At 39.0% G+C, this 26,801-nt stretch overlaps 1 protein-coding gene across 4 annotated transcripts in view; it reads left to right on the top strand.

Moving 5' to 3' along the window:
- Positions 1-20,070, top strand: part of WIPF1 (WAS/WASL interacting protein family member 1) — a 117,183-nt gene extending 97,113 nt beyond the window's left edge. For all 4 annotated transcript variants that reach the window (XM_064484917.1, XM_031451686.2, XM_064484916.1 and 1 more), the window contains 6 exons: positions 210-339; positions 5,252-5,419; positions 8,089-8,865; positions 12,643-12,852; positions 13,590-13,703; positions 17,003-20,070. In XM_064484917.1, the coding sequence (XP_064340987.1) occupies positions 210-339; positions 5,252-5,419; positions 8,089-8,865; positions 12,643-12,852; positions 13,590-13,703; positions 17,003-17,058 (1,455 nt within the window). In that variant the 3' untranslated portion in view covers positions 17,059-20,070. The remainder of the gene's footprint in view (positions 1-209; positions 340-5,251; positions 5,420-8,088; positions 8,866-12,642; positions 12,853-13,589; positions 13,704-17,002) is intronic.
- The last annotated feature ends 6,731 nt before the right edge of the window (positions 20,071-26,801 follow it).

Here is a 26,801-nt window from a genome sequence, read left to right as displayed (position 1 = left end):
AAAAATGAATGTGATTTATTGCTGCATCTGCTCCCAAATGTCTGGGTCTTAAAAAGAATGACATCGGGTCTAAAACTTGTGGAGAATTTACAGCCTATCGCCAAGAACCTTAATAACAAGCTTCCCGTACTCTAGCTGTCCCGACTGAATGTCGTAGTACACGATTTTAATTCAAAAGATGAATACAAGTTTGCATGGCTTCCTTTCAGGCCAATACAGAAAAGCCTACCTTGAACAAGTCAGAGCAGGCTGGGAGAAATGCTCTTCTCTCCGACATCAACAAAGGGAAGAAACTAAAGAAGACAGTCACCAATGACAGAAGTGCACCGATACTGGACAGTAAGTGAAAAAAGGTTATTTTCCATGGAGATAAATGGCTTATGGCCTAACAATCAACCCTATCCTTTCCACCCCCCCCCCAATTTTTTTCTTTTTTCTTTTTTTTTGTTAACAACAGCTGCAAAGCTAGCAGAATAAGGGACTGTATCACTCATTGTAGACCATGGCTCTGGCTTGGGTTCCCTCTAATGCTGCGGGAAGCCAGTATAATAATTCTTTGTCCAAGACACACACAGCAGCGATTCTCTGAATTATTCACAACACTTTACAACACATTCTGGAAATTAACCCTTTGCTTATCTTACCACAGATCAAAAGGCAGCATGAAATATGGAAAAAGCCCTAGTCTTGGAATCAGAGAATGTGGGTTCGAGCCCTGACCATCTCCAACCCTTTGTCTTCGTTTCTAAAATGGGGAAAAACCTGTTCTATTGCCCTCACAAGTTTGTTGTGTGCATCAAATGAGACAATGCTCCTATGTTGTCTGGAATGTGTAATTCAAGTGTTAGATATGATTATTGGGAGCTGGGAGAAAGAGGAAATGAGATCACAATTTTGCTTATCTGCCCATCTTAAATCTGAGGTACTTTCTGGAACAAGTCATGGTATGTATAAACAAACAAGTACTCACATACAGGGCTACTTACTAATATTTACAACAGAATGAAACATTATACATGACTAGAATCTACTGGAAGTTAATAATCAGGTCTCAAGACTATCTCCTCCCACTCCTAGACATTTCCACTGCCAGTCAGATGTCCCCAGAATTCATCCTAGACCACAGATCCCATTTGGACTCAATGGGAAATAGACTGACTGTCCTAAATCACCAGAGGGAGCTTTGTAGACAAATAAATAACGATGCAGGATTATAGCCAAGTGGAGGGTTAGAAGTGCTTAGGAATTTCTAGGAAAAGTACCTAATGAGTAGAAGAGGAAGATCAGAGTTAGGTGAGAACGTTGGTGTGGGAGGAAGATGGAAAAAGAGGAAAACCAAGACAAAGGCCTTTGAATGTTGCTCTGTTACCAGGCAGGGTGGTGCAGACGAGAATGCACACACTGCAGTGGAACTATGGGGTCTTTGATTCTTGACAGAGTCTTCCCTCTGGGTCAGAATGCCCACAAAACCAATGTGGTTTTTGTATAATGAATCCCTTAGTCCTTCTGATCTGTGTCACAAGATTCTCCCTAGGGGAGCCCAGCAATTTCACTTGTATCTGGGGAGCCTTGGTTTAACAACCATTGAGGTGTGGTACCTGGTATGGGGCCAGAGGAGCTCCACAAACTGCCTGCCTCTAGGACAGAGCCCAGCAGTTCTCTCCACTATGACAGGGAGCCTAGGCTCTGGAGAGGTGGATGTGAATTCCCTAGATGTTGAAGGAGAAAGGACAGTCTGGGGCCTAGTCCTGAGTCCACTAGTGGAAATTCATTATATTCTTCAAGATACACTTCTCTCATTAAATGGAGATAAGTGTTAGTTCTTCCTTCCAGCTGTTCAGTGATGTTTAAGAATGCACTTTGGTTGGTGGATGCAAGATACAATCCAATGCATGCCCTTACTGTCCGTGCACTTCATTGGACACCAGTACTGTTATCACAGGCTCTTTTCGAGTGGCAAAGTCCATCCGTGGTTTTGTATTTGCAGGTGAAATCTCCCTTGACTCTGTCAAAATGTTGACCATGGTTATGCATGATATAACTCTTGAGGTCAGCCTTGTCCTGCAATTTAATTGCTAATAAAGTGACCTGGAGCCAGTTAGCTATCCTCAACTACTTTAGCTTCTCCATCTGAAAGATACACAGATGTTCCAAGAACACTAATTAATGGATGTCTGATAGATACATCTATCTCTTTTAATGTTCAATACCATCTAAAGGTGTCCTATGAAATGCAGTATTCCAAAATGTATCATTCAACAATGAATAATATTGGAATGACAAGGGCATTACTAATATTATTGGCAATAATTAAAATTAGTAAAAATTTTAAATTTTATATGGAAGCAATTTTGCATATACTTCCAGAAATTGTTTTTCTAATTTGATATATCTTATTAGGTTGAGTAATTCTTGTGAGCTCATTGTCAGATTGTTTTTTCTATCAGCAGAGCTCCCATAAATATCCCAGAAAGTTCCATACCTAGAAAAGATACAGAGCTGACAGATTTATGATAAATCCAACCCAGAAAAAAAGAAAACACAAATGAATAAAATAGAACTTGGAAAGCAGATTAAATAAAAACTTCAAAGCAAATCTTTAAAAATGAAGGATTCTACAATAAAATTATATGCTAAAACATTTTGAACTCTTAAAGAAATTAAGAAAAGCACTAATTTACCAAATTTTCCAAAATTCACTCATGAAACCTCAATGAACAAGGAAAAAGTTGAAAACCTTATCAAATGACTTCTTCTCTAAAAAGCTTTAGAGCCAGATGATTTTATCAGTAAATGATTTCAGATTTTAAGAAACAGCTAATTCAAACACTGTATAAATCATTCCTAAATATAGGAAGACATGAAAAGCTATCTGATAGGTGTAATGAAACTGGCATGATCATAATATCAAAACATGACAAAGGCAGCTTATATCCAAAAAGAAAGCTTGTGTATCAGTGTCTCAGAGGACATGTGGAAATGCCTGAGGCATTTTTAGTTATCACAGCTTGATGAGGGAGGGGTTCCTACTGACATCAACCAACAGAGGTGAGGGATGCTGTAAACATGCTACAGAGAACAAGACAGCCTCCCACAACAACGAAATATCTCACTCAAAATGTCAGTAGTTCCAAGGCTAAGAACCCTACTGTAGATGACTTATGATCACAGATGAGAAGATACTAACTAAAAAAACAAAAACTCTAATTCAATAGTATATTTAAAAAAAATGCTTTACCAAGACCAGGGTTTATCCCCTTTTTTTTAAATGTCCCATTTTTTAATGTTAGGAAGTCTATATATCCAACATATTAAATAAGGAAAACTATATAATGATCTTAGCAGCTCCTGATATAGCATTTGATAAAATTCCATGCCATAAGAAAGTCTTAAAATCCCAAAGTGGAAGGATCCTTGCTAACCACAAATATTTAGAAAGAAGAAAATAAAAGATTTCAAACCAATAGTTGATATATAACTTGAAACATCAGAGGTATTCTCATTAAAATCAAAATATGATTTTCTTTATTTTTAAAGTTAATACTAATAACAATTTAAAAAATAAATATATAAATGTATATATATTCTTTATGATTACTTAAAATATTTTTTTAAATTAATAAAACATTATAAAGACGGGGTAAAACCTTTATTATTTGCAGACCGTATGTCTACTAGAAATTCCAAGGTAAAATTTTTAAAATAAAATTTAGAAAATACAGCAAAGTGATTTATTAGATAGCAAGTGAAATTTCCTGATGCCAATTAATAACCAAATTCAAAATATAGTAGGAAAAATACCCCTTTTATAATTTCAACAAGCACAAATGTATTTGAAGTGACCCTAAAGAAGCATAGGTGACCCATATCATAAAAGTTACAAAACTTTACTGAATAAATCAGAAGATATGGGAAAATATACCATGTTTCTATAAAGTCTAAATATCATAAAAGTGTCAGTTCTCCCAGATTAATTTGTAGATCTCATGTAATACTCATCAAAGACTCAACAAGGTTTTCCAGGAGTAGAATTTTAAATAATTTTTAACCTCATAATACATACACACATAAATTGTTAAGAGACATTTTTTTAAAGAGAGTATAACCATGGCTTTCATAGAGACATAAAATAAACATATCAAAGATTTTATTTAGCTATTAGAGGGAATCAATATAATATCAATTCAAAGGAGAATTCAAAGTACCACACATATATAGGCAGGTAAGTGTTGAAATGAACTTAGAAATAGGTGCAAAATGGGTCAATAATCAATTGCCTTACACCGAACACACCAATTTGCATTTTTAAGGACAAATATCATTTGTGATATTATCAGTTTTTTACAACTTACAGAGTTGTAAACTAGCTCAAAAGCAATGCGAAATAACCCAGAAGGTTAGGCTGGATGCTTAGTAATCTTTTTCATCTTCCTTTTCTTTTTTTGTTGCTTGTTTGCCCATTTCAAAATCTTTCACAATTTTCTAGCAACAAATGCAAAATAAAACAAGAGTTTTTTTAATGTTAAAGTCTACTGTTGGGCTTTACGATCTTAAAAAGTTGAAATCAACCTGAAAGGCCATCAGATAAGTAGATGGTTAAATAAATTACAGTAAATTCATGTTCTAAAATACAATGCAATCCTTTAAACTCATGTTTTCAAAGAACATTTAATGACATGGGAAATGCTAACCATAAAGTGTTAGGTGAAAAAAGCAGGCTAAAAACTATGTAGTGAATTTGGTCTTAATTTGAAGAAAAATATATATAAAATGAAAAAAAAATCGGCAGAGAAAAATACATCAAAACAATAGATATTTCCATGGAACAAAATTACAGGATTTTTTTTCTCCTTATTTTTACTCTTCCCTTTCTTCTCACCTTTTATTGCATCTCCTCTTCCCTTGAGACTTCTTTGAAGATACATCTATTTGCCAAACCTTATGATATAGAAAAAATAGATATTAACTCATATGGCAGCTAGCCAAGTAGGGCAAAGTCATTATCTATTACTGATTCTTCCACCACTGGGTTTGTGACTGCCCTGAAGTGGAAAGAAGCCCCTGCTTTTCTGACTGGGGGTGAATCCTTAAAATCCTGCACTTTAATGAAATCCCAGTTGGCCACCATGGACCTGGGCTCAGCCAGCTCCCCGTTGTGTCACTGTTGTTTACTTGGGCGAGGACTGGTGATGTTCTCTGGTGATGTCTTCATACACCATCATAAAATGATTGTGTTTTCTTCCTTCCACAGAACCTAAAGGACCTGGTGGTGGTGGTGGCGGCGGCTTTGGTGGAGGAGGTGGCAGCGGTGGTGGTGGTGGCGGCAGTGGCAGTTTTGGAGGGGGTGGACCACCCGGTTTGGGAGGACTGTTCCAGGCTGGAATGCCGAAGTTGAGATCCACAGCCAATAGGGAGAATGGTAAGGAGAGTTTCCTTCTGTCTTAGGAACTGAAGACAAGGCGGAGTCTGGTGGTTTTGAGGCCTGGCACCTCCTCCAAGGCACTGCGCCCTTTAAAACATTTTAGATTTCTTGAAATGTTAACACTGTTTTATAAGAGGGACTCTATTTAGCATCTTTTTTTTTTTTAAATCAGGATCAGACAGCTCCATCCAGCTATTAAATGTTTGCCCAATGTCCTTGGGGTAACTTGTACTTTTCTAAAGGGTGAGATAGAGTAGGAAAAAAAGGAAGGAGCAAATGGACCTTGCCACCCCTGGAAACTGCCTGGTGCCTTGGCAGATTCAGCTTTCTTTGTGAGATAGTCTGACCCAGCTGTCTAGTATAGTAAATACTTGTGAGTCTCTTGTCAAACACATGGTGGAGCATGTCACATGGAATAGAATTACATATCTCACTAAATCTAAAAAAGGTGTTTTGTATGACAGACATTTGGCAATTGGGGGCCAGTGATTCTAAGTATTCTCTGCAGAAAGCCATGGAAAGGAGTCCTACAGGACTGTTTGTGAACATGATGGCAGAGAAAAGTTGAACCTGGTCATGCCTAAATGAAAAACCTCACGAAGTGCATGAGGCTCTCTCCCCTGACTGTGACAGTAGCTCAAGAAATTTTATCATGAAACTTTATTTTTTAATGTTTATTGTGTTAGAAGAATTTTATTTCTAATTCTATGGTCTTTTAAAATGTCCACTGGGAAAGTATAAAATTCTCATATTCATATGAAGATAAAGTTACTGAATCCTCAGGGATTATTTAGCTCTGACTGTTTTAACTTTGGATGGTCAAAAATCTAGGAAGAGACTTAATAATATGAGGGATCCTATCTTGCCAGATCTGCATTTAAATTTAAATTTATTTATTTATTTAAAACCAAAAGGATCTGAGGCAGCTGACAAATGCATATGTTCAGTACTTTAACAATAGGTGGAGAAATTCAGGCAAAAGGCAACAGGAAATGAAATGATAAAATGCATATGGAATTTAAGTTAGCACACAAAATGGTGTACCAGAAGTATACGCGTTCATAGTATAGCATCCACCTACTAGATCCTGTCTGTGTAATGTATATGTGGATAGTTGCTGTACCTTTAATCCGAACTTGGAAGATATAACATCACAAGTGGATGACATAGAAATATACTGCACAGTCAAGTAACTTACAGCTTTTTCTAGTACTAACGTCAAAATAAAAAATTCTCTCTAGAGTTCATGTTACTCCACTGTATAAATCCAGCCAAATGTCTCTCATTGTGCCCTGGATAAAATCTAAATTCCTTCTGGCCTACAAGGCTCTTTAAGACCTGGCCCCTGCTGGCTACTCAGGCTACATTTCATAGGGTTCTCCTCCATGCTCACTGTGCCCCAGGCACGTAAACCTTGATCTTGTAACCCGAAGCTCATTTCCACCTTAGGGCCTTTGCACTTGCTGGCCCTCAGACTAAAGCACGTCTTTTCCTCCTCTTTCAATGGTTGGCCTCAGCTTAAATGTCATACCCTCAGAAGAGCCATCCACACCCACCCCAGCTATCCTGGCCTCTCTGGGCACTCTTCATTGACCCTATTTTGGTTTCTTTTTAGTACTTACAATGATCTGAAAGTGTTTGTATGTTTCCTGGTTTATTGTTTATCTTCCCCACTAGAATGTAAACTACAAGAGAGCTGGATCTTTTCTATTTTGTTTACTCCTCCATCTCGAAGAACATCTAGAATGGCTGATATATAGTATAGCAGGTACTCAATAAATACTTGGTACATTAATTAGCTCATGGTTGAACTAGTTTTCAAGCTAAGCATTTTTTGAGAATTAGCTTGGGTTCTAAGAGATTCTGGGGTGGTGGTTTCAATTTTTCCCTAACTTTGATTCCTCTTTAGTTCTTCCCTTTGTTGAACCAAAGCAACTGAATATTAAGTGTGTAGTAGGATTGTTCCGTCCTGTCAGTATTGAGGTGGAAGCTGAGCTTAGTAGGGAGAAAAGTTGTATAGCTGCCTACTTGTTTGCAGATCAAGAGCATCCACTGATGTCAACTCTTTCACTTAAACTTTGACAGTTTCTTTTTCCTTTGACAGTTTCTTATTTCAATTATAACTCTTCCATTATATTTTTTCATCTTCTCTTGGAAATTTCTCTTCAAAGGGACTAGGTAAGCCCTCCCATATAGAAAGTTATATTGGGATAACTAATTTCTTCACCTAAGATGGCTAAATTATTTTTCAAACCTGAGAGGTGCAGGGCGAGGGGACAGAGAGGGTGACCCAGAGAAGAGAAAATCATTAGCAGAACTCTCATGTGCCAGTGCCATCCTGTTCTTGTCCTCTGGTAATGAACAGGGATCTCTCCAGAACTTACCAACTTCATCCTGGTTCTTGTCCATACATAATGCCAAGAGATCTCTCCAGAATCACTTTGGAAGCTCGTGGGTTGTAGAATCTGGGACTAGAAGAGAAACAGAGAGCTGTGATCTACTCCTCCGTCTCCAGAAAGGACCACACGAAACCTAATTCCTAGAAATAATAGTTACCTATACTTTATAGCATCCAAGAGAGGACTTCCAGTAGCTGGCAATATACTCTAGTTCTCTGATTTCCTTTGAGGCTCCTAATTTTCTGATTTTTCCCCCTTGTTCTTCAGATTCTGGAGGAAGCCGACCCCCAATTTTGCCACCAGGAGGAAGAGCCACGGCTGCCAAACCTTTCTCACCCCCAAGTGGCCCAGGGAGGTTCCCTGTGCCTTCTCCGGGCCTCAGAAGCGGACACCTGGAGCCTCAGAGGAACCGAATGCCTCCCCCTAGGCCCGACGTGGGCGCAAAGCCTGATAACATTCCCCCTCCGGTACCCAACACGCCAAGACCCATTCAGTCGAGTCTGCACAACCGGGGGTCCCCCCCAGTGCCCGGGGCCCCCAGGCAGCCCAGCCCTGGGCCGACTCCCCCGCCTTTCCCCGGAAACCGAGGTGCTGCTTTCGGAGGAGGCTCCGTACGTCAGACCCCCTCAGGCTCCTCCTCGCCTTTCTCCAACAGGCCGCCCCTACCCCCCACGCCGAGCCGGGCCTTGGAGGACAAACCCCCTCCTCCGCCCCCTCCGGTGGGCAGCCGGCCCTCCATCCACAGGGAGGCCGCCCCGCCGCCGCCCCCTCAGAACAGCAAGCCGCCGGTGCCCTCCACCCCGCGGCCGCCCGCCGCCTCGCAGGCCCCGCCGCCGCCGCCGCCGCCCAGCAGGCCGGGCCCTCCCCCGCTGCCCCCGGGCTCCGCTGGTGGCGACGAAATCCCGAGGCTTCCGCAGCGCAATTTGTCCCTCTCGTCTTCGTCGTCCGCGCCTCCCTTGCCCTCACCAGGACGGTCGGGCCCTCTTCCTCCCCCGCCCAGTGAGAGACCCCCTCCTCCGGTGAGGGACCCGCCGGGAAGATCAGGTATGGCAGGGCGTGCGGTGGGCCGTCCCCCTACATCCCCGCCGGCCCCGGAGTCACCAGTGACGTGAATCGAGTCCACCGAAACTTTAAGGGAACTCTGAGGCTGCTTTGATCTTTTAAATGACACATAAGTCCTAAGATTTCCTCTTGACCTCACGTGAACCTCAGAGGAGAGAGGGACCAGTTTTTCTGTCCATGTTTCAGAGGTGAGGAGACTGAGTAACCAATAAGGTTAAAAGATCCCTAGCCACGTTAATAAAGAAGAGGCTAGAACTTTCACCATCCATCTCATCACTCCACTCCTCTGTGTCCCTGAAGTGAACTTTTGCTGTCTCAACTGGGAACTAAATTTCCCATCTCCTGCAGGAGGGCCCATTATTCCAACCAGAAAGGCAGTTATTTAGGGCTAGTGAATGTCTCCGGTACTTCTCTTTTCATCAGTCATGCTTTGAGGCGACTTCCCTGCTGGTTTAAGACACATAGTAGAGTCCATCTTGCTGTTTGTTCACATCTCTGGCCCATAGATTCCCTCAGCGAATCAGATAAAGGTATAAGGCCTTTCCATAAAAAAGCTCATAACCATAAGCTCAAATTTTGCCTGCTGTTTCATGGATTGAAGGACCTGCTGGAGCCCATCTGTGCCCCAACTCAGGGCTGAGCAATGTGGGTCTAAGGAAGAACTTTCAGAGTTTTTCCTGTGAAATGAAACGTAAGGAGCTTGTACTCTCTCTCCTACTTGTATTAGGCGCTTTTTCGGGTTTGTTTTTTTTTTTTTTTTTTTTTTTGGTTGTTGATGGATTCTGAAGAACTCTCTACTTTTCAAGTTTAACCTTATCATACATACAAGATGTCTGGAAATGGGGTATTTTTTGATGTATGAAAAGCTAACTGACCTTTGACCCTGTGACTTCAGGAACCTAATGAACACCATTTTTAAAACCAGTAGTCCTCAAACTTGATCACATACTGAATCACCTGGGGAGCTTTAAAGGCCGCAGTGCCTGGGTCCCTATCCCAAGGCTTCTGGTTTCACTGGTCTGGGTTGCAGACTGGGCTGCAGACTGGGCATCAGGATAATTAGAAGCTCCCCAGTGACTGTAATGTGTGGCAAAGTTTGAGAACCACTCCTTCAAATGGCTTTGCCAGGGAGAGTCAGCTACAAATATAAAAAGTTACCAGTCAGTTCAATGCAATCCCCTAGACATTGTGCCATGTCATCAAGTATTCTTAAATAAAAACAAGTAGTCAGATGAATGAAATGCAACATTTTCTTCTTATCCAACAGCTGTGGATTTTCCCCCAAAGTGGCTGAGGAGCTGTCTGCATGGCTCTACCAAATGTATGAATCAACAGATTAACTATTCCCCCAAACAGGACAGGCAGTGACATATAGTTAAAATGGTCGTTGTTTCTGACAGTACATAAGTCACACTTGTTTATTATAGAAAATACAGAAAAGTATAAAGAAAAAAAATCACTTACAATCTTTTCACCACCACCATCCAGATATAACATTGTTTATATATACCCTTTCAGTCTTTTAAAAATGCATATATATACATGTTCACAAAATCAGTATCACATTACATATACTGTTGGCAATTTGGTTTTTATTTAACAATATCTCATTAACATTTTCTGATATGATTACTCTTTTACAACCTGACTTTTCCTGGTTGCTTAACATTAAATCCTACAAAAGTACCTTGGCTTATTTATAAGTCACTTGGTCATACAGGCCATCTCTAGAGATTTGCTGTTGCAGATAATGGAGGGATACAGCCCTTCAGCTAGATATCTACGCACATCTCTATGCATTTCCTTTGAATGAATTCCTAGAATTGGAATTTCTAGGTCAATGGATGTACATAGTAAACTACGGATTTCATAGATACTGCCAAATTGGCCACTAGAAAATTCCTACCAATTTACAGTTCCACAAGGAACATGTGAGAGGTCATCAAGGGCCATCTGTATTTTGAGAGGTGGCTTGGCTTCATTACTAGGGGAGTGCTCTAGAAGTTGACAGATTTGGAGTCAAATCCTACTCTTCCACTTATTAGCATCCTGACTTGGGGCTCTTTAACCTTCCAACACTTCTGAGACCTTGCCTGCTGTCCCTGTACTCCTCAGGGTTGTTGTAAGAATTAAATGAGACAAGTGTGTATAATGGTTAGCTTATTTCGCTGCATGGAGCAGCATTCAGTAAATGATCATTTTTATTACCATGCCACCAACAGGAAACAGAAGTCTGTTTTCTATTATGTTTGCGTAGGTTTGGAGCAGGGGGCTAGAGGGTGAGAGAGTTCAGAACATGAACAGTTACTTTGAAAGAGAGCAAGTGATCAGGTTACATAGTATTGGAGGTCTAGTTGGCAGTTAGTGACAGTTACGTGGTGGTACAACCACTGACGTTAGGCCCACAGCATGTGAGCCACTTCTTCCTCTGATAAATCTACTCATACTGACCGGGACTCCAGCAATCAGAAGCAGATGGGGCAATAAATAAACCCAACCAGCTGAGGTACAAAAGACTCCTTGAGAGACGAACCTGGGCTGGACATGCTTCCCACCTGCATCAAGGATCTGAGCAAAGACTTCTAGGAAGGGATATCTTGGATGGGTTGTTGAGATCCTCTAGTTGGATTCTGAATCTGCAGTTACTAAGAGGTATTTATAACACCATAAGATATACATAAAATACATAAAATGTCAGCATCTTGCTAGTGGAGCGCACTGCTGAAGATCAGGGGTAATTACTAAGGCCATTTTGATTTGTATGAGAAATGCCCAGGTTCTTTTTTTCTTTTTAATGTATTCATAATCCAAATAGCCTCTGCATTTGGAGGATGGGGAAAGCAAGATATGTTCCTTTGTACTATCAAAAAGAATAATTTACTTCAATTTTCTAAGAACTTAAGCTTTTCTGATTATATCACACTACTGCATTTTTTTATGAAATGGTTCCAAATACTTATATAGGATTCTTTATTTTGCTTTTTTACTAATTATTTCTGGCAACAGTGCTGTGAGAAAGGTGCTCTTTTGTAGACAGGAAATCAAGTTCCATAGGATAACCAGTTTGCTCGGGCCCAGGATCCTGCACCAGCATTTATAAGCAGGCACATCATTTAGCTGTTTGTTTGTGCTAATCTGCCTCCCCAATGAGGAGGAACCAAGAAGGAACTCCTGCTGGTCTCAGGATGGCTGATATTTGGGTTCTTGATCCTGCTTCTGCCTGGAAATAGATCATCTGCACCACAGAAACATGCTTGTATAATTAGCAATAATACTATGCATTTAAAGAACTTAGTCCCTCTGAAGACCTAAAATAACTTCATAACTATCTTATTCTTTTTAAAAATTCTTTTTTAAAAAAGCATTTACTTAATAAGTATGTCACAGTGATTAGTTCAATACCTATTTAAAAGGAATTTAAATTTTTTTTAAAGTATACAGTCAGTATAAATAGATGATTACCTGTTCTCAACTGTATCATCTCCAATGTCAATACTAATGCAATGCAAAGCCAAGCAGCCATTTAGCTATCAGTGTGCACTTGATCCAATGTGTGTACATCTGTACCTTTCTGTGTTTATATGTGCCTTCTCGTTTCTTGGCTAACTCTCCTAGGAAGTCTCCACCATTTCTCTGTATTCTCTAGTAAAAGGGCATGTCTCCAGCAGGCGCTCATTAACTGCATGTTGATGATGACTGTGATAACAGTAATGTAGGATATAAGCTACAGCACTAAACCTCATTTTTCTTTTGCTCCAGGTCCTCTCCCACCACCTCCTCCAATAAACAGAAATGGCAGCACGTCTCGGGCCCTGCCTGCCACCCCTCAGTTGCCGTCCAGGAGTGGAATAGATAGTCCCCGAGGTGGGCCCCGGCCTCCTCTTCCTCCTGACAGGCCTGGTGCTGGGGCGCCTCCCCCACCTCCACCATCCACAATTAGAAATGGCTTCCAAGACTCTTCATGTGAAGGTGCGGTATGGTCCCAGCCCCTTGGAAACATGCAAGCTATATGACAGGACAACAACTGAATCGCAGATGTTTGCGTTTGTTGTTTGTATTAACATTTCTTGTTTGTATGACCCTCACTGTTAATCATACTGCACACCACTAATCTATCTAACCATTCCAGGGCCCACCATGATTTCAAATGAAAAATAGTAGTCTCCCTTCCTCCACTCCCCCAAAAAGCAGATCATTTTTCCCTGTTCCTTGTTTGAGTCTCATTTTGGTTAATTTTCCAGAGATTCCAGAATTCTGAAAAGAACCATTTTTATAGTTTACTTTCTTATTACCTACTTTTCTGAAGAGTTTGCTGTAGGTAAGAGCTCAGTGGCTTGCAGATTTAACTGGCTTATCTCTGCCAATGTTGTCAGAATGTCCTAGTTATTCCTTCCACTGGTGGAGGAATAATTAAGAAAGGTGTCCCAAATCTTAGCTTCCAGCTCCTGAGAGGGACTGGCTGAGTCCTAGTCACTCCAATTAAGATCACTTGGATCTGTCTTTGGTTTGATTTGCAGAGCACTCTGTTTTATCAGCGTGCTCATCAGTAACATTTGTCGCACTGTCAGCTTCTCTCTAAACTTCTGGGCATAAAACTAGAAGTGATTTCTGCAGTTCTCTCTGTATTTCATTCTGCGCCCTTCAATACATAAATCTTCAGAGCAGGTTGTCTGTTACTGAAGGTACTGTTTGTTTCTCTCTCCCAGATGAGTGGGAAAGCAGATTCTACTTCCATCCCATTTCGGATTTGCCACCTCCAGAGCCATATGTACCAACAACCAAAAGTTATCCCAGTAAACTGGCAAGAAATGAAAGCCGGAGTGAGTATTTCTACAAGGGCTTTGGGTGGCTTCATACTTGAGAGCCTGAATTATACACAGCTGAGGGGTTTTATAGGAAATCCAGGCCGCTTGCCTGGAGTGAAGAGATTTCAGAGAAATCACTCCTGAATTTGGAGCTATCTGAATTCTAGTACACTCCCCTTCTACACTCAGTGAAGGAAATGGAAACATCCAGAATACGTATGAGAAATTATTATCTTAATGTGTCATTTTAAGCTCAAAATACCTTTAGTTTGCTTGTACATTTTATTATTTTGCTTGTTTGGACAATGTTTCCCCATTTTGATCTTCCTAAGATGGTACAATTAGAGAAATCTTCTATTCCTACTAGTTTTGAGACTAGCAAAATGTCTTGTTAATTAATTAGAACAAAACTCACTGTAACTGCTTTGATCTTTTTAATTACAGCTTTACAGAGCATCACATGAAAATTTTAAGTAACCCATAATCTCTCCACATAACAGATATTTTCATTTTACCAAGTTATCTTCTAATTTTTATCTGTCTAATTCTGATTAATTTATATCGTTATAATTATAGAGTATGGGTTTTTTTGGTGGTGAGGTTTATATAACATTGCTGAGTAAACACTTCCCTATTTTATCACATAGTTTTTATTTTATAGGATTCTATCAAGTCAGCATATGATAATTTAGTTTGCCATTATTGGACATTTGGATTGTTTCTGGGTTTTCTGCTTGTAGATGTAATGCTACCATAAAGAAGTGAATCACTTTTCCCCCAGTAGGGGGCAAAATGTGAAGAGGAGGAAATAGAAAAACTGATATTTCACAACAGTAAATGTATAGAACTAAGAAAGAATTAGCACAAAATGTATATGTATCACTGATGAGGCTCGGTCTTGTAACAGCCTTAGGTTCAGAACCAAACTCCCAAGCCAGAGAGGTGTGGAGAAGAAGTGTTTGAGCATGTCAGACCACTGTCACGATGTCCCTAGCCACGTCCTCACTCCCTAGCAGAGTTCCTTCACATACTCTGAGCCTACGGACTCTCTCACCACACAAGTCTTGATTTTTGGCTGGTTAGTTCCCACCTTTAGAGCAGATTAATACCGGCTGAAGTTAAGGTTGGTTGGAAGCAAAATCACTGACTTCAGGGAGAAGAGATAGATGGCAGTCTTGGGTCAAAGGAGGAGCCAGGGACACAGAGTTGTGCTAGGTATGACAGCACTGGACAATACCAGATGTTTCTGTAGGAGTATTAAGAACAAGTAAAATTGTGCTTTGTGCTGCTGTTGAAGAATTAGAAAATATTTCCCTGAAAAAAAAAAATGCCAGAAGTAAACAATAATCACTGCTTGAAAGGAAAAGTTTAATTCCTAGAAAAACTTATTTATGTGAAATACAGCATTCTAGACGGTGCCTAATAAAAGAGGCATAACTGTATAAAGTTATCATACAGGAGTTGGTGGTTGAAATTTTTTGGTGAAAAGTAAGTCTTCACATGGGACAGATATCCTTGCGTTCTCTCTCTGCCCCTCGACCCTCTCTGTGCTATTTGTATGGTTAAGTCAGTAACAGGACCATCCTTCCCAACCTCTCTAGATTTTGAATTTAATAGCAGAACACATTCCCTCCCCCAGCCTCCTGCCTGTAAGACTGTCTGCAACCTGAGGACTGAACTGTGTCCTGCTCACTGTTGTGTCTTCTTCAAGTGGCACAGAGCTTAAAATATACTAGGCATTTAAAAATATTTCTTAAATCGGTGAATTAATTTCCACTGCCCCCCAAAATGGTTTTGTAGATTTTAAAAATATTTCTAGCATTAGGCATCTTTAACATTTTATAATGATAATGGTTAAAATACAATGGAGTGGTCTTATTTTGTTCCTGTACCCAGACAACCCTGAACAGTGCCACTTAATTGCAGCTTTGCACAAGGCTGCTAACCATTTGTGGTGTGTCAGTTGATAGTCAAGACTCCATGACATATGGCTGGTTTACATCCAGATGTAAACCGGGTGCATGTCCAAGAAAAGATTTGGTTGGGATGAAAAAAGGAAGAGGCAAAGTAACAAGACTGCCAGTATTTTCCTCTTAACTCCTCCCCTTGCTCAGAGATGTGTTCTATCTCGGAAATCCCTTAGTGGGCTACTTTGGTCAGGGAAGCGGCTGCCTGCTGAGGAATCTGTCAGTGCCAGCCCTCCTGAGTCTCAGAGCAGTGGCCATGGCAGACCTACTCGATTGACACTTGACACAAGCCCCTGGTAGACCTGCTTGTGGCATCTGAGCACCTGGCTTCATTTCGACCTGTTAGATCCTCAAAAGATGGGCATGAGACAAATGAATTTTAAAATTATGAATGGATTTTAAACCTGGCTATGGTGTGCTGATAGCTCACCAATACACATAGTTTTTAAAAGAACATGTGTTTATCAACAGAGTGAAGAGAAAAACCTATGAAATGAGATAAAATATTTGCAAATTATATATCTGATAAAAGATTAGTATCTAGAATATATAAAGAATTCCTATGATTCAACAACTAAACAAATAACCCAATTTTTAAATGAGTTGAATACTCAAATAGACATTTCTCAGAAGAAGATATACAGATGGCCAATAAGGACATGAAAATATGTTTGACATCACTGATCATTAGGAAAATGCAAACAAAACTACAGTGAAATACCACTTTATACCTATTAGGATAGCTGTTATCGAAAAAAGCATTGTTTAGAAATTAGAAGATACCCAAATGCCCAACAAAAGGGGATTGATTAGATAAGTAAACTATAGTAGACTTATATAATAGAACACAATGTATCATTAATACATTTGTAAAGAGTAGTGACTTTGAAAAGTGTTGAAATGGACAATGTATGATCCTATTTTTGGAAGAAAAAAGAACTGTTTATATACAGAAAATAAATGGAAAATGTACACATTATGTTATTGGTTATCTCTGGTGGGACAAGCATTGGTGAAGTTTTGCTTTGCTTATCTACATATTTTCTCTATCTATAATAACCAGATACTATGTTTGTGATGAGAAAACAGTAATTTTTGAAAAACTTTCTTAACTTTGCACAAGTACTCAGTAGCCAGTGGTGGGTCATCTTCTCTCGTAAAGTTTGTTCAGATCCTTACTTGATTCTTCCCTCCATTTCTCATGCACATGTGCTAGTTATTTATAGCCTTGGTCATGGTGGGGGCAGGAAGGTGTAGTGGGTACTTTTGCAATCATCCTTGAATTTTTACAGTGAGAACATAAACTTTCTAACTAAAATCTATGTTTTGTCTATTTTTTTCATCAAGGTGGATCCAACCGAAGAGAAAGGGGTGCCCCACCCCTTCCTCCCATCCCGAGGTGATCCTCACCTGCTCTTCTCCACCCAAGCCCAAGAGCTTATTCTGTTGTTGCTGTCCAAGAGGCGCACAGCCTCCTCCCCTTGTCTTCCCTAGTCCCCTGCACACTGGCATTGGGGAAGAAGGGAAGTGACATGGGAATACGTGTGTGCAGGGTAGGAATGCAGTAAAGAAATGCACCTCGCTTTTTATATTGTGTACATTCTCAAAGCTCTCGCTTGCTTTAGCTATAGCCTGCTGGTGTTGGCTTCTTGGGGGTCTATAGGCTTTTGTAGCAAGTAGGCAGAAATAAATTGTGTCCCAACTTTGAACAAACCAAATTCAAACATTCACTGCTTATTTGCTACAGACTACAATATTAAAGTTCCTGAGAGCTGTTTGCTTTCATGCCTTTTTTGCATGCTTGGCCTCCTGTCTGTTTCCCTGAACCACAGACCACCTAAGCAAATTGCTCACGTAAAATGTTTGCGGTTACAGGATGTCCAGTCCTTGGCGGTCTGAGGTAAGCTCTAGGACAGAGCTGTCCAATAGAAATATAATGTGAGCCACATACACAATTTATAAATTTCTAGCAGCCACATTGAAAAAGGAAAAGAAATAGGTGAAATTAATTTTAATATATTTTATTTAACCCTAACATCCAAAATATCATTTCAACCTGCAATCAATATAACATTTTTAACGAAATATTTTACATTCTTTTTTTTTTTGGTACTAAGTCTTCAAAATCCAGTGTGTATTTTACACTTAGAACACATTTCCATTCGGGCTTATCACATTTCAAGTGCTCAGTAGCTACACGTGGTTGGTGGTTACCATATTGGACAGCGCAGGTCTAGAAGATAGAGGCTAGTGCAAAAACTTCTTGTTTAAAAACCAAAAAAGGCAAGTTAAGCTTTAGCAATTCAAGAGGTAACTAAAAATAAAGTTAGGACCCAACACCTTGTTTGGCAGCTTGACCTAGGATTTTGCTGCCTTATTTTCCCCTCTTCCCTTGAAATCTGTATACAAGTGTTGCTTCACAGTACCAAGGTCAGGTTTTAATAGGCTTTACAGCCAAGTGGAATAAAAGCCATTGGAAAGAGACTGAAAGCCAGTCGGGATCTGGGGCTCAGAACCAGCTGCTCTGAGCTCACCTCTCGGTTGGCCTCCTGCCATATGCATTTGAAGTGACTTCATTCCTCTCCAGCCCATATTGTTCCTTAGGGCGGAGAAGCTCATAGGCTCCATAGTTGTGGGGGGAAGTCAGGGGAAGGTAGCAAACCAGATACGTGGAAGAAGGGAGCAGATTTGAGTTGATGGGCAAAAACGCTAAAAATCTAAATCTGATGCTTATGCGGTAGAGAGAAAGAGATTGCTGCTGGAAATGGGAGGGAATTTGTTTTGAATCTGCCTGGGAGAATCATTTGCCTTGGAGCTATGCAAAAAATAAAGCTCCCCCAAAGGACCATAGTGGTGAGCCAGCCTTGCCTTTTTTGTATGATTTTGTTTACAAAACCTTATTGGGACTTTTAAATCTAGCTATAGAGTTAGAAAAAAAGATTTCCATTTAGATGTTTTATATGGTTGATTATGTTTAAAATTACCATTACTTATTTTTTAAAAGCACATGGCTATATATGTATATGTATATCTACCTAAACTTTGTATCATGGTTTCTGTGTATTCAAGTATTACTGGTAGGCGCTAACAAGAATCAGTCCAAAGAAAATTTTGCAAGAAGCATTCCTATTTATAGAATAATTGTTTCATTTATATAAAAGCAGAAGAACTTAGAGTTCTAATAAATGGGATGTCTAATAAATTATGAAGTTGCCCATTTGAATATATTGTATTTTTATAACTTTCCTTGCCACACTCCTAGGCTTATTATTAGTACATTAGAGAACGTGGGTTTTTTTTCCCCTCTCTCCCCTACCCTTTGTGTTTCATACATTCACTTGGTGCCCTTTACACAAAGAGAATCAAGAAATAAAAAGGTGTAACAAGCTTGGCAAAGTATTTAAAAATTTTTTAATCTCTAATATTTTGGCAATATAGCAGCATCATTTTATTTTGAATTCTTTGATTGGGTATCAATAATTGATAAAAACCCCTACGATAAAATAAAGCCTAGTGACCCACTTCAGAAAAGAGAGAGTTGGGCTTTCCCAGCAAATATGGCAGAGTATAGTCTAACCTGAAGAAAATGGGTCTGAATTTTTGTAAGGTTTAGTAAGAATGGCCAATTTCTTTGTATATTCCAACTTTGCAGGTGCCATCCTAAGTTTGAAACAGGGTCACAGCTCAAAGTTGCTGTTCATCCAGGATAGAGGTGTTTTAGAATGCATTTTTAAAGTGAATATTCCATTAATACATGTACATCCTTTTTTTTGAAAGTTAGAAACCTAATCACATCCAAAACTGTGAGTAAGTTGTATGCTAAAATCAACTGTGGCATATCACAAAAATTAATATTTTCTTTCCTGAAACCAGAGCTTACATGTTTTCTTCCCCATAAAAACTTCAGACAAATGTATTCAAGATGCAATACAGTATTTTAATATTCACATATCACTTTTTATTGAAATGTATTACAGTATTAAAATTCAGTGTTCAGTATTTATTTCAATATGCATTTTACTTAGTAAAAACCAAGAAAAATGTTTAATCCAATGGTGCCTTACTTGGTGATATGAAAGAACTTGACTTTTTATGTCTAAGTAGCAGATTATTTGCGTATTTGTAAAAACTGTTAGGCCTTTACATTTTAACTTGTAATACCAATTTTGTTATTTTATTAGCAGAAATGTGATGACTGTTAAAGTGCCCAAAAATTTTTGGCATGAAATTGATTTTCCCTGTTTATAGTCAGGGACTGTAAAGGAAGAAAATGTTTTTCATACCACTGCACTATGTAAACATGCACATTTTGGTACTTATGTCATCAGGATGGTTTAAATGGTGGGATAGGGTCTACCCTAGACATCTGTGTCTTTTGAAAGTTAGCCAGACAATAAATAAGAGCAGAACGGTAAGAGTGTCAACTGGTGGTTTTTATTCTAAGTATCATCTGTGTAAATATAAATGAAAAAGCAAGTGTCTGTTTTCTGCTTTATACTCTGGTAAAGAAAGACAAATTAAAAAAAAAAAAAGAAGAAGAAGGAGGTCCATGGAATAAGTAAGTATTCTTTCTTGTTTTTCCTGAGAACTTGCATCGTAGTCAAAATCTGTTGTCAGTTTACTTGAGGCAAATGCTTCTACTCTGAGGTAAAAGATGGATGGTGGAAGCAAAGGAAGACATAATTTACAAAGATTATGACTGACACTGATAAATATAGGAAAGGTCAGTGGGAATTTAGGAGGCCTGATACTTTTAAAAAATTATCTGCTCTGTATGTGTGTGTATACATATCTTAATATAGTAGAATGGTTAAGAGATTAGGAAGACCTGCTTTCATCTCTTCCTTGGAAGTCACTTAATTACTCTGTGCCTCAGTTTCCTTATCTAGAACGTGAGAGACTATCTTATAGTATTAATAAGTGCATTAAATGAGATAATGCACTCAGCACTTAGCCTGACTTATTCTAAGCACTCAATTTAAGTGGTAACCACTATTAGTAGAAACAAATGTTTATATAATGACCTCAAATTAACTGGAACCAAGTTAACCAGAAGGGGATTAACTAGTGTACCTTTAAAGGAAAGAGACAATGGCAGAAAAAAATCTGTATCAGAAATGCAAAACAAACTCTAGACAGAGGTCACTTTGTGTGCTATTAGTCCGTTATAGCTCACAGGCCTGGAAAATGAAAATCCCTGTTGCTTCAGTAATCAAAGAAATTATGAGATTCAACTTGAAATCATAGAAATTAAGACTTGGGAAGAATGTCATATATAGGGCAGTCTTAGAATTTACGATCCACAGTGGAACACTTCAGAAAAGTGGAAGGGGGTACTAGTAATAGTTGCCTTGGTACAACAGGTATATATCAGGGCTTCCCTGGCAAACTGGGCTATGTGGTCACCCCACTCAGATGTCATCGACTCCAACCCTCCAATCTTAGAGATGGGTAATTCAAGACCCCAAATCACATACTACTGAGGGACAAGCAGTATGCCTGTGCCATACCACACCCCCTTCTTTAGAATCCTTCCTACCTCTAGCTAAAGTCTGTTTCATGTGTCTTTCACATTTGCTGGCAAGAAAAGGTCAAATGCCAAGTTAGAGAGTCAGAGAATGGACCCTGGACACATAAACCTGGACCTGAATCCCAGCTCTGCCACTTGCTCCCCTTAAAGCCACTGACAAGTTACTTAAGCCCTGAACTCTAATTTCCTCCACTGCAAAATGGTTACAAAGCTTAAATAAATATACAAACATCAGCAAAATATCTGGCGTATGTCAGGCACTCAGTAAAAGTTCATTCCATTTCCTAATCCTTTTGCTGTTAAACTTAGGCCATATTTAGGGGAGAAGTTACAATTCATTCAAAAGAGTCTGCTAAAATTTAATCACAGAATTCTTAAGAATAAAAAATGCTTTCAAAACTGGCCTCATTTATTCAAATTGGAATCATTCATTTGGCTCATTCATTCAGTAAATTTTTATTGAGCACTTACAGCTTCACCACAATCAAACCAATGTCCCCACCACAACTCAAATGATCTCTGAATGGCAGTGTAGAGGCCAGCACCCCTATTTCCACAAGGCATGGGTCCTACTTCAGTCACCCAAGGAACAGAGAGGGCTTTCTATTAAAGAAGGAAGGGAATATTTTATTTCTCCCCTTTAAGTAATTATCTGGTTTCTTTTCTCCTTAAGCTCCGTGGGCGAATTACATTGATTTTTTTTTTTTAAACTACAGGAAAATTGGAAAAGAGAAAAGGACTTTATTTAGAAAGTTTTGATGGCCAATCAATGATTTTTTTTTGTTTGTTTGCTTTTGATTAATTTGAAAAGTCAACTCAAGGATTCCCAGTTCCCTAAGGAACCCAATTAACTGAAGGCTTCCTAGATGCATAATTTAGAGTGGCCCCTTCTCTGCTCCCTTCCCTACAGCCCTGTTTCCCTCCACTCTGAGCACTTGGCACTGAATGTCTATCTCTGGAGATACATTTAGCACATACATGTTTCTCTTAATGGTAAATGTTCTGAATGTCCTGTTCATCAACATTCTATCACAAATTCCTTTGTCTTAAAATGCTGCTTCCAGTATTACAGAGGCACATTTATAGGAAGCTAATCAAACTCCAGCTTTGAGACTTTCACTTGCAAGGATCCCTTCTGATTAAGTATTCACTTTTGTATCATATTTATATATTTACTATTTAATTTAATTTTATACATTAAATATTATACTATAAATGTTTAAATTTATGATTTTATGTTATTTTTTTAAAAAACAGAGCACCCTAAAACTGTCTAAAGCTTCAGGCCCCACAAAACCTGGATTTGTCCTTGCATTATTGCCCTCCCCAGCTTCTGATGCAGAACTTTAATAAACTGAGTATCTTGAAAACTTTCTTAAGCCACTAGCTTTCCATAAAAGTGACATGGGACTCCCAGACAAATATGAGACAGCAAGTGTTTGCCTCCTCTGTACTCATAGAGTGGCCTGTAGATATTTCTAAAATAATTCAGTCATTGCACTGCCCACATTGTATTAGAGTCAGTTAAAGGCCCACAATGTGACCCATCTAGGAATAAATGTTCAACCTTTGAGATGCCTGGGAAATAAGTCTGGATGTTATTGGACACTGAGCTCAAATTTAACTTAAATCTTGACCAGGAATGCCTGTTGGAACACCTAGAATACCGACCATGGATCTAACACAAATGCGTTTTAGTCATGAGGAACTCCCATCCTTTTCCTGTTTTCCGTCTTTCTTATTAGCAAGGTAGTAAGTTAAAGGTTGCCTGTCAAAAACGCTATCTATTTCAGATAGGTCACTGAAACAAATAGCAGCAGATAATTTAGATAACCCTAATGCTTTACAGAGCTATTGTATTCCCTGAGATTCATTTTTACATTTATTCATTCAAATCATCAATACCGATTAAGTAACTACAATTTATTAAGCATTGGAAACACAGAGGTGTGCATTATACAATAGGAAGTAATAGTCTTAGAACCAAGGGTGCAAGTTTAAATTCTAGATCCAACAAGAACTTCAGCCAGTAGGCACAACCTCACTCTACCACTGGTTCTGGAATGCTCCTCACCATCAACACAGGCTGTTTGGGTGGCTGTGTGCGTAAAAGGGAAATTCCCCCTTGGTGCTTGCTGCTTAGGCTTACTCTTGGAGCAAAGGCATGGACAGGTCCCAAATGAGGCCACCATGGAAAAAATGGAAAAACATATCTAACACAGTAGCGCAAACATGCTAAGTTTATACCATCAAGACACTCTTCCTAATTTACTTATCTAGATGACAACACTTACATGTTGTCCTTATTTTTCATATAACTACCATCAGTTATCACCTACTATGTACTACAAGTTGTGCTAAGGTCTTTGCAAATATTGCATATGTTATTATTAATCTTTGTGACTTTAAACTGTGGTGAAATTGAGACTGAGTGGATTAGAAATCTGCCTGCAGCCACATCCCGAATTCAAACTCAAGGCTGAGTAAGTTCATTTCAGCGGGGATTCATACTATCATTGTCAACTTTTACTTTGCCAGTTTTTTAAAATACTGATATTTTGTAAAGGCAAGGACATTTTAACAAGCCAAAACAAGGGAAGACCTAGTCTTAGAATACATGACAGACTCAAGTGGACATCCAGACCCCACTCACTCCTTGTCACACTGTGGCACTGGATCTAGGATGGCCAGCACCTGGGAAAAGACATGACATAGGGATTCAGAGGCAGCTCAGGGTGTAGCCCATGTGGGCGGCAGCCGCCAAGGTTAGTCCTCAAACCAAGTCATAGCAGTGTCCCAGAAACAGCCCAGTCTTCTGATGGCAGTGAGCCTGTCTGGATTTTCTGCAACTGCCTCACTGCACACCCAAGCTGAGCAAACAGTCTGGCCCCACTCTTTCCACAGCACACTACATCTGGGGTGGTTAAGACCAGGGAAAAGATGCGACCATGGGCTGCATGTGAGCAGAGTTGCAGACTCCTACACAGGCAATGCATCAGACCTCTGTAAGCTCACAAGCCCCATTTGCTTCAACACTCTCCAATTTTGGGCAAAGGTCCCAGCGCAGGAAGAAGGAAACACACACTTAAAGGGAACAGAGCCAGCTCAAGCCCAGTCCTCAGGGCTTCCACTCCAGCAACTAGGGATCAGACCCCACCCCTGACAGAATGATGACAACCCCTACCAAGGTGACAGCAGTCAGCATACCCTAGGGAAAGACACAACTGGCATCCACATCAAATCCAGTCCTACCACCAAGATACTGGGCACATGCAGTCCACACAGGGATGCTCCCACATAAGAACATCCCTTTAAGACCACAATAGCTAATTGTTTCACCTAAATTCATAGAGACAGAGAAAGGTAAGTTAAATGAAAAGGCAGAGGTACTACTCTCAATTGAAAGAGAAATTAAAAAAAAAAACCTGAAAAAATAATGAAACAGAAATAAACAATTTACCAGATAAAGAATTCAAAATGTTAGAAATAAAAATGTTAACTAAATTAGAGAAGAGAATTGATCTAAACACATGTCATTTTAATACACAACTAGAAGATATTAAGAAGACCCAATCAAAAATAGATAATTCAATATCTGAAATAAAAAACACTCTAAAAGCAATAAACAGCAGACCAAATGACATAAGAATGCATAAGTGATCTGGAAGATAGAATAATGGAAATCACCAAATCAGAATATCAGATGAATGAAAAAAAATGAAAGCAACATATGAGATCTCTGGGAAACACTAAACATGCCAACATTTGCATTTATTATAGGGGTTTCAGAAAGAGAAGAGAGAGAGAAGGGTATCAAAATGTATCTGAAAATTTATCAAACCTAAAGAAGGAAACGTATCTAGGTACAGGTAACACAGAGGATCCCAAACAAGATGATCCCAAACGGACCCACACCAAGATATAATTAAAATGGCAAAAGTTAAAGGGAGAATTCTAAAGGCAGTAAGAGAAGATCAGAGTCATATGTAAGGGAAATCCCTATAAGGTTATCAGCTCATTTCTCTGCAGAAACTTTGCAGGCCAGAAGGGAGTGACACGATACATGGAAAGTGCTGAAAGGGGAAAAAACTTCTGAAATCTAGGATACTCTACCCAGCAAGATTATCATTTAGAATAGGAGTGATAAAGAACTTCTCAGACAAGCAAACACTAAAAGAACTCAGCAATACTAAGCCTACCCTAAAAAAATGTTGAAGGATCTTCTCTAAATGGTAAGAATCTATTGGAAAGGGTAAATTCCACTTGGAAAGGCAGATATTATAGTAAGGATTGAAGATTACTTAAATAACCCAGTATATAGATAAAAAGACAAAAAATTATAAAAAGCAACTATAATAAACAGTTAAGGGATAAACATGAAGATGTAAAATACGACATCACAACCACAAAATGTGTGGGGAAGGGAAGTAAAAAAAATGTAGATTTTTTTAGAACATGTTTGAACTTAGATGACTATCAGTTAAAATCAAATAGATATCATTATGGTTCAACATATATGAACCCCAGGGTAACCACATATCAAAACCCAACAACAGATACAAAAAAATCAAAAAGAAAGGAACATAAGCATACTACTAAAGAAAATCATCAAACCACAAGGGAAGAAACAAAGAGAACAAATGAACATAGAACTACAAAAACAATTCAAAAACAAGTAATAAAATGGCAATACATACATATCTATCAATAATTACTTTAAATATCATTGGACTAAATGCTCTGATCAAAAGACATAAGGTGGCTGATAGGATTAAAAAAAAAAAAAAAAGGCCCTTCAATGTGATGCCTACAAGAGACTCACTTCAGGGCTAAAGACACACACAGACTGGAAGCGAGGGGATGGAAAGACATATCATGCAAACAAAAATGACAAGAAAGTGGGGGTAGGAGCACTCATATTAGACAAAATAGACTTTAAAACAAAGGCTATAACAAAAGAAAGACAGGTGTTATATAACATTAAAGGGATTAATACAAGACAAGGATATTATACTCATTAACATATATATACCTACATAATATAAGAGCACATAAATATATAAAGCAAATACTGACAGAGATAAAGGGGGAAACTGACAGTAATACAATAATAGTAAGGGACTTTAACACCCAACTTACCTCAATGGACAGATCATCCAGACAGGAAATCAGTAAGGCAACAGTGTTCTTAAATAACAAAACAGACCAGTTGGATTTAATAGCCATCTACAGGACATTACATTCAAAAACAGCAGAATACACATTTTTTTCAAGTACACATGGACTGTTCTCCAGGATAGATCACATACTAGGCCACAAAACAAGCCTCGACAAATTTAAGAGGACAGAAATGATATTAAGCATTTTTTCCAACTACAATGGTATGAAACTAGAAATCAACTACAGAAAGAAAAATGGGAAAAGAACAAACATATGGAGACTACAGAACATGCTACTAAAAATCCAACGGGTCAGTGATGCAATCAAAGGAAAAATCTGAAAATACCTCAGGACAAATGAAAATGGAATCACAACTTTCCAAAATCTATAGCTACAGCAAAAGCAGTTCTAAGGGAGAAGTTTACGGTAATACAGGTCTTCCTCAAGAATCAAGAA

This window comes from Camelus dromedarius, chromosome 4 (genome assembly GCF_036321535.1).
Source record: "Camelus dromedarius isolate mCamDro1 chromosome 4, mCamDro1.pat, whole genome shotgun sequence".
NCBI classification, from domain to species: Eukaryota; Metazoa; Chordata; class Mammalia; order Artiodactyla; family Camelidae; genus Camelus; species Camelus dromedarius.
The sequence above is the reverse complement of the archived record's forward strand: the minus strand, read 5'-3'. Positions and strand labels throughout refer to the sequence as shown.